This window comes from Rissa tridactyla, chromosome 4 (assembly GCF_028500815.1).
Source record: "Rissa tridactyla isolate bRisTri1 chromosome 4, bRisTri1.patW.cur.20221130, whole genome shotgun sequence".
Taxonomy (NCBI): Eukaryota; Metazoa; Chordata; class Aves; order Charadriiformes; family Laridae; genus Rissa; species Rissa tridactyla.
The window spans coordinates 42024552-42033476 of NC_071469.1; the positions used below are offsets into that span (position 1 = coordinate 42024552).

The 8925-nt window shown below is 48.3% G+C and overlaps 1 protein-coding gene and 1 long non-coding RNA gene across 2 annotated transcripts in view; one reads left to right on the forward strand and one right to left on the reverse strand.

The window, feature by feature from the left end:
- TTC9 (tetratricopeptide repeat domain 9) overlaps positions 1-2743 on the forward strand; it is a 29416-nt gene extending 26673 nt beyond the window's left edge. Inside the window, exon 3 of the mRNA XM_054200382.1 lies at positions 1914-2743. Within this exon, the coding sequence (XP_054056357.1) occupies positions 1914-1993 (80 nt within the window). The 3' untranslated portion in view covers positions 1994-2743. The remainder of the gene's footprint in view (positions 1-1913) is intronic.
- Positions 1-8484, reverse strand: part of LOC128909127 (uncharacterized) — a 30667-nt gene extending 22183 nt beyond the window's left edge. Inside the window, exon 1 of the long non-coding RNA XR_008466252.1 lies at positions 8387-8484. This is a non-coding gene — a long non-coding RNA (uncharacterized LOC128909127). The remainder of the gene's footprint in view (positions 1-8386) is intronic.
- Positions 8485-8925: the final 441 nt, after the last annotated feature.

Here is an 8925-nt window from a genome sequence, read left to right on the forward strand (position 1 = left end):
CCGCAGCAGGGACGTGTACCCTGATGGTAGCCCATCACAGCCTGGAAGGGCACAGAGCAGAGAGATGGCAGGGAGGTGCAGGCAGCAGAGCAGGGCCCTTGGCCGGGCTACGAGCCCTGCCTTTGCACTGCGAGGAGTGAGTTAGCCACCCGCCCGCCACGTGCACTCATTTTATTTTGGGCCTAAAATTCAGGGCTACCCCCTCAGCTGAATTTCTTCACCCCAGGAGGCTGCGTAACTAAAACCAATTCTGGTTTTAAAAAAGCTGCTTTAGAATTCGCTGGGCTGGAATGAAGTGCTAATGCATGAGCAGCCCAGGGTGCCAGTGCACCTTGCCCAGCACAAGCAACAGCAGAACTTCTTGGCTCATTAAGAATGCCCCAAATGGGGCGAGTAAATTAATCACTGAATCCCACCTTCTGGACTGACTAGGATGATGCAGTTGAACCTGCAGAAGGCTGAGTAGGGAGACCCACCCCACCAGAGACAGCTTGAGAAGTTACAACAGCATTGCCATAGCTCACTGCTACCCCATGGCATGCTTGTGGAGATCTCTGTGTGAGGGGAAGCCCATCCATCTCCCACTGTTTCAGCTCTGGCTGAGGGCACAACAGAGATGTCCCTTTTTCATGTTTAAAGGCAACTTTGCACCCACAACTGCTTTGGTGGCTGCAATACCCACACTTGTTAGTGCTGGACGTGTTCCCAGTAATTTGTTCGTCTCTTTGAAAGCTCAAGCACTTCTCATTTCCCTAGCTGGTGTGGGGCACATTGCTGTTTGGATGAGGAGACAAGATTGGCCTCCGACTGTGGACTGCAGTGCACTTCAAATTGATTTCTGAGGGTCTAATAACTTAAACGGACTAAGCTGGCCCTGGTTGGCTGTCTGAGCAAGGCTGTGAGCAAAGAACCATTTTTCAATCAATACATAAGTGAAAGTGGCTATTTTTTTGCTCCCTTGCTTCTTGATACCACATGGCTTTTGCCGCTACGTGGGTGCCATGTGCATGGGAAGTCACCCTCATGATAGTAAATCGACATGATTTGAGAAAGGATTGACCATGACTGCAGAATCATGGGGTCTGTCTGGAGACACATACTTGTTTAGATCAACCTGTGCTTCAGGGTGAACAGGTTCCCTCACTGCTGAGGCCAGGAGGTAAAACAAAACTCAGGTTGTGTGTGCTGTGTTGATGCACTGAAATACTGGAAGGAAAAAAAGGGCTCAGCTCACCACCCGCACAGTGCTGGGATCTCACAGCTCTCTACAGGGATGAATCAGTAGTTCTCTGCCCCTAGGAGCTTCGTTAGACAGGACAGACAAGGCAGTATGCAGCATACAGCGTATGACAAAAATGCAGATAGAGTGTCATGGTGGAAGGGCTTCCAAATATGAAGGAAAGCAGGGGTACAAAGAGAATGTGAAGGATGCTATTCCCAATTCAACTCATCATGGAAAAAAGTGAGAAGAGTGAAATAGGCTGTAAAAGGAATAGGAGGGCGAAAAGGCAGAGCATAACTGTACGCACAATGCCTTTTGGGGCTTGCGTGCAAGCCCTGAGGGAAGGGAAGGCAGTGGAGGTGCCGTTCCACAAGAACAGGCAAGGATGACCTGGATAGTTTCAACTGTGTGAATTCAACTGTGCTGACCAAGAGTAATCAGAGAGAAGGTAAAAACTAGCTGAGGCAAGATCGTGAGCAACGGGGATGGAGACCACAAACCAGATCAGGTTCGCCAAAACCAAACCTGCAGGGTTTGGTTCAGAGCCCCTTCCAGCTGATGCTGTTCCTGCAGGCAGCGCTGGAGCCATGTTGCTCCCCGGGTGATGCACCAAGGATGAAGGTGCAGTGTGTCTGTCTTCCACAGGGAGTTGTAACCACCGTACATGTATGCGTGTGCTCTTTCCCCACAGATACCAATGTCATACGATACATCCAGCTGACAGAGATGAAGCTCAGCAGATGTTCCCAGAGAGAGAAAGAAGCCTTGTGAAAATGAAGCCGCCTCAGCTGAAGTGCCCAAGGGGGAACATTTCCTTCCTAGAAGCTCATTTGGTGGATTTTCCTGTTTGCTCTGCCTCATCCTCATCTCCTCATCCATCCACTCTCCCTTGCTCTTCATTGAATCCCAGTTTTGAAAAAAAAAGAGACTTAGACACTGGATACGGCTGCTTGCCAACCATGGTAATACCCCTTCCCCGTGGCAGGAGAGCACAACGGCTACAGCCAGCCTTGTTCCAAGACAGTGTCACACACCTGGAGTAGGCAATGCTGAGGGACCTTTCTGATCCTGAGCTGACTGCCTATTACCCTTAGGGAAGCAACCCCCAGAACAACGAATTCCTGACCAGGCAAGTTGGAGACAAACAGTTTCTGCTCTGAGCAATGGCTGGAGCTTGGAAGAAACAAGAAGCCAAGAGAGACGCTGGTCATTTCACGGGGGATAGCAAATGCCTTTCACCATCAGTTCCCTCTGCCTGCTTCTCCAGTGTGTGTTATTGGTCTCCAGTGAGAGCTCACATGCTCCCAGTCTAATGCCAGTGAGAACTGTTTCTAAACATCCTCTTAATGAAAGCACAGAGCACCCCCTATGACCCCCCCACAGAGCTGTCCCGGTGCCGGAGGAGAAGGCTGTGGTCTACCACAGAACGCTGAATGGACTGTGAAAGCGTGGTGTACAGTGTGAGGGAAAAACTGTGAAATAATTCATTAAAGGCAAATAAAAATTATTAATAGGCAACAAGTCCAGGCATTGCTTTTCGAAGGGACCACTTGGGTTCCCCGTGTCCAGACAGGCAACATTGTCTAGTGGGGGGCAGCATAGGGTGGGGAACAAGGGACGTCTCCATTCTTATCTTGGCTCTGCCAGTGCCTTGCTGTGTGATCTCGGGCAAGTCACTTAGCCTCTCTGTGCCTCGGTTTCCCCATCTGTACACTGGGGATAATAATACTTCCCTACCTCGCAGGGGTGTTGTGAGGATGTGTTAGTTAATGTTTGTAAGTAACAGTACAGTGATGTACAGTGATAAGTATTATTAGTACATTGGATTGAGGTCTTGATTCTCCCAGCTTGTGTTGGTGCTTCCTGTGTCCTGTTTTTTTCTTTTGTAGGAGAACATGGTGCTGACGAACAGGGCAGGACCAGCAGCTTTGTAGCCTATTTCAGCAGCCCACAGGGCCTGTTTAGACCTCCTCCTGCAGCCTGAGCACTTCTAAGAGCTCATGCTCCTTGGCTCAACTGTCCTTTTCTGAAACTGACAGTAATGGGATCAGTAAGTGCCACAAACACGTTTCCAGTACAACTGCCCCATCAGTGGTCCACAGGGACCCACTCCCAGTTGCAGCATGTAGATGAGTGGTCTCATCCCATGGTGGTGAGCGTGAAGTGAGTGTACCCAGAGGTACTTCACTCAGCCCTCAGCTGAAACTCGGAAACTGAAACAAACAGACAAAGTTCAGCCAAGTGCTGCGTGCTTTGGTCCCAGCAGATATGGTGTCTGCAGACAGTTGGCTGTGGCATCCCACATTCCAGCTGTGGTATCTCACCACATTTGTCTCTATCCAAAATTTGAAAGAGTTGATAGAGAAATACCAAGAAAAAAGGCAAACCGCTATCACTATCATTGTCTCTGAAAAAAATGAAGTCATATTCTTTAGTTCAGGGACACATCTAGCCCACATTTGGCGGTGGTATATAAGTTTCTGAGATAAGGTGGACCTACACCACTTGTGTGAACTCGTATTACCTGTCATGGCACCAGAAGTTAATGTTCCTCAGGTGGGTAGTGGAAAGCAGGGGCTTCCCAAAATTGGGAACACTGTGTGCAGCTACTGTGAAGGAAAGGGCTGTGTCCTGGATGCAGCACAGTCACCTTCTTCAGATGGCCCATGCTTCAAACATCTGCGCCAGAAATAGCACGCACCTCTGCCCACCACTACGCATGTCTAAGCAGTAAATGAGGCTACAGTTGCTGCTAGGACAACAATTGAGTTAAAGACAAAGAGGACAAACAAGGGGAATTTTGTAGGTAATTGTTAACTAGACCAGAAAAAAAGGTTAGGCAGAGGTGTGCCAAAATGCATGTAAGGTGTATCTGGTACTGTATAAAACACAGCGCTAATAAGATTCTGGTTCTCGGGCACATGCAGTCCTCCATATCCTAAATACATCACAGCACACAGCAAATTCAAATAGAGGTGACTCCCCCCTGCTTCATGTTGCTCATGACAGTTCATCCCACAGCTGCGTGTGTCTCTTCACTAGGAGTGAAATGAGGATTTATCCTGCAGGCCATGCAGGAGAAGACACCACCTACACAAACAGTCTCTGCCCCAGGAAAGCTCAGGCAAGCAGAGGCAGGCTTGTTAGTCATGACCTTAATGTAAGAGAAAGGGAATTTTCCAGTCACTGGAGATGTAGGTCCATGGACTGTCACTTTGTCTGTAAGCAATTTTAGCTCTCTCAATGGCTCCACTGACGTCCTGTCACTGCATCAGTCCCATGTAGACATTAATATAAAAAGGACACAGCAGACTCCGAAATAGAGTTCTCAGCCTCTTTCCCTCCAAGAACACTGCAAAATGGGGGCCGGGGTGGCGGGGAGAGGGGGGAAGTGGGAAGTTTGTGAATATGCATATGAAAAATATCTCAGAGAGCCTCCAGGTGCTACACAAAAACCTACTTTCTGCAGAAATGGTTGTCCTTACGTACCTTGACACTCAGGGTACCTGCAAGCAGTGCAAGCACATCAGGAGCTGGAAGAAGGAAGTCACCAAAGAGAAAACAGAGTTAGGAACTGTTTTGCCAGCTATGTAGCATCTGTATGGTTCCGCAGTGACACAGAGCTTGAATGAAACATGGACAAAACTCCAGGTGGGGGCCTTCCACATGTCAAGGAGGGAGACAGCAGCAGTGCCACCAATGTCAACAGAGCTCCCGTTGAGGAGCACTCTCCCCATAGTATCCAGCTCTGCCTTGCAGTATCAAACATATCGGTAGAGTTTGCAGTCTAATTAGAAAGATGTGCAGACACATCACAACTTCTCCTGCGTGTGTCAGGGGAATAGGGAAGAGCCTTCGAAACTTCCTAAAAGCTTTATCTTCCGCAGAAAGAAAGAGAAGGCATATTTGACTTCCAAAACATCAAGGGGCTCTTCAGCTCTAGAGGAGTAAGGCCCTAAAAGACCATGGGCAAGTTTATCTCTTGGCCACTGATGAATTTCAGAATACCCAAGGGAGAAACGTGGTTTTGTCCAAGAACTGCCTTAACAGGAAGCAGAAGAATGAAATAAGGATTGGCTGTAAAGGGGAGAACCTATTATCAAGCCACCATGTTTACAAGAAGACCCTCCAGAGTCCATAGTTAAATAGAGTTACACACCTTTTCCAGTGAGTGATCCTCAACAGCCAGATGTGGAGGTGTGGGCAGAGGCCACCCAGTCCCACCTAAGTTACCCAGCCTTTGCTGTAGGGAGTCAGAGAGACAGAGAAGGCCATTGTTGGAGGTGATCATGTCCGCTACAAGTTGACGGTATTTTTCTGTGGAGCAGTCAAATGGCAACGTGAAAATACACATCCTGGAAGCCAAAACAAGCAAACAAGGCTTTAGCTTAGCCAGGTGGTATATGCGTATGTACTCAACATGGGGTACACAGGGGAACGAACACAGGCTTCTCCAGGTACCCAGCAGGGCTAAAATGTCTCCAGTGCAATGGGAAGTGAGCCCATTCGCCCATCACATGTGAAAACAGGAGGAACAAAATGGCATGGCAGATGCCAGGCAGAGCAGTAGGAAAGCTGACAGCAAGCAAGAACTGAGGTTGAAATGAGAGAGGGATGAGCTGATCACAGGATACAAAATACAAGCCAAACCCAGGTTCATGGGCAGAATGAGAATTGAACTAGAAAAAAACCTGGCCAAAGGCCACATTATTTGCAGTTCATAACAAGACCCAGTTTTAATTGGCAGGATACACAGCAGGAAAAAGGGCAGTAAGATTAGAGGTGATTTTCCAGCTGGAGGGAGCAAAAGAGGGGGAGGCTTCCTTCCTCCAGCACAATCATTTTTGAAAGTGTGAAGAGAAGACAAACACACGCTGGCCGCAGAATTTTTCCAAATATGTGTTAACCATTGCAGTTTGTAAAAGTGGCCTGGATAGGGTGGAGAAGTCTATGTTTAAACTAAGAAGAGGGTATGACTGGTTTCCAGAACTGACAGGAAGACAAAGGTCTGGGTATTCTTGCTTGCTAGTTAACCCAGGAGCCCATAAGATGAAGAGGAGTATCTTGAGTGCAGAGCAACTCCCTTAGCCGTGCATCTCCATTTTGCTTTCACAGAATTTTTCTGCAGGTTTCACCTGTGTAAATATTCTCCCCAGACTACAGCCCAACAGGTCCAGGAGCAGCTATGTCCTTGTGATGCTTCACGTGAGATCTCCAGAGGCTTCGTCTGCATTGTTTTCTTTATAATCAATCCCTTGATGATACCCTTTCTCATTTTCCAAGGGGCAGGAGATGGGAAGGGGGAGGGTATGCCCTGGGCAAAGGGGAAATCAAACCAAATTCACATAGGACCTGCTGACGACTCCCCTCCCCTCCCTCTCCCCTCCCTGAAGCACATAAGGAGGAACAGTGGTGGGCCAATGTGCCACCCAGATGGGACGGTGCAGTAAATTATCACGTTCCTTAATACTATCCATGGGTTTGCATAACCAATTAGTAGGACTTTGTATCGCTGCAGCTGCTGTGAGATGGTTTCCAGAGATTGTTCTGACTTCATCTTCTTAGGGGTTCCTGGGTTACTAAATGCTGCGGGCTAAACTACCACACCACCAACAGCCTCCATGCTGCCTCAGTGAGGGTGATGATGAAAAGCCAAGACACTCTCCTGGCTCCTCTCACAGCTACGATTTAAGGAAGGTAAATTCATAGATACTTGATAAGAAGATGAGAGGCAACTTGTGGCAATACATGACTTTAGCAGCCCATGAGGCGGAAGGGGGTGTAAGTGGTCCCACAGGTGTAAGGAGGAGAAAAAAGCCCTCTTTTCTGCTTCTCAGAGACAGATGCTGCCTCTGTCACAGCAAGGGTCAAACTCTGTTCAGCTGGGAGAGCTGTGCCTACAGCAACTGTTTCCAGTAGCAGTTGTGGTGGGGAATCGGGAAATAAATAGACTGTGTTAGTGCCCAGGAAATTACCTTGTTACCCTAGTTTCATGCTCACTCCTTATCCTATGGAAAGCACCTGTTGTGTTACATGGACAGATAAGAGGACAAGGGGGAGAAGAGGAAATGAGGCAGGATGGAAAGAAACACAAAATACACCTTTTCTCCCCCTCTTCCCAGCACAACTATACAGGAGCAAATTCACTGAGTGGCCTCCAAATCTTTTTCACTTGCTAATATGAGGACCCGCTTAGCAAGCTGACATGTCCATCACCAACTGGGAGCAGGAGGCTGTCTGTGCTCCTGAATTTCCCTCCTCCGCTTTGCAACGAGCAGCGAGTGCCGGGGCTGCCTCTGCCGGGCGCCGCAGCCAGCACCCAGCATCTCCCTTACCCCGGCACCTCCTGCCTTCCCCGCTGCCTGCTTCCGACAAGCTCCAGATCTGCTTCTTGCCTGCTACTGCTGTGCTGTAGTGCAGGCACGCGGGCCAAACAAGCAGATGGATTTTATTTCTTAAGTAGCAAAATTACTATTTGTGTTCGGTGGGGGAAAATGGTCCAGCTGTGGCTGTGAGCCCCGTGTACAGCACCATTCAACCACGGCAGCGGTGAATGAAGCTGCTCTACGAGAGAGGCTGACTTCGCAGGCCCTACCCATAGCCTTTCTCCTTCCTTCATTGCCAGCCAAGTTCTATAAATAGCAGCAGCTGTGCAACAACTAACTTCCACAACTTTTGTTTCCTTCCAGAGGGCTCCCCTTCACTCTGTTTTGCCTGCTAGGGAATGTGAACCTGTGCCAGCTCGGAGCTACCGCTGGCAACTCCCCACCACTGGTGAGGAAACAGCCTGTAATGAAGCCAGGTGGAACTGGCAAAGGCATTAGGGAATAAGAAGAGGAATTTGGCTGGTGCTTTGGGGCCAACAGGGATCCTCATACAAGTAGTGCCACCAGATCTGCAGTGATTACACGTGCCCAGACTCCTGTTATACACAGCACTCACGAGAGCTCTCCCTGTTGCCCACCACAGCCCACAGAGGCGATGGGAGATGAGCTCAGAGGAAGGGTGAATCACCACTGTACTCTCTTCATTATACTATTTTCTCCGCAGAGCTGAGCTAACAAAACCATATGAGCATATGTTCTCTTGTCTATTGTCAGAGCTACAAATCAAAACTGTGATTCATGTGAAACTCTACATTTTCCGTATTAGACCCCAACTTACCTCAGTACTGTAAAGGTTTGGTGTTAACTACTGTGAAATGCTGACATCCAAAATGCAAAATATGAACACTGAAGATGACAGAAAAGCTTTATACAAAGAACTCTGCCAAGAAAAAAAAAAAGAAAAAAAAACACTTTGAAAGGAAAAAGACATGGTTACTAGTAACAGAGGCTAGATGCAATATTAAATCATCTCGACCAGTGACTTTGTTTCCAGCATTTACAGAGGTCTATGTGTGTGGGGCGCAGCCCTGAAGGTAGAAATGTACAAGGCAGAGCCAGGGCAGACCTTGTCCTGCTGTCCAGTCCATCCCATGGCTCTAGCTCAACCAGTCCTGACGCCTTTTTACTGACTACTCGACTCATTTGAAATGAGAGGAGGGCAAATGTTTGGTTACCGATTACTGTTTTTATGAGTTCCCAGTTCTGCAGGCTTTCATCTGGCCATGAATCTGCAGTGAACGTGACTGCTTACACACACTCCCTGTGGAGGCAGAAGATATCCACAGGGAAGTGAGACCTTCGTTGAATGTGAAAACC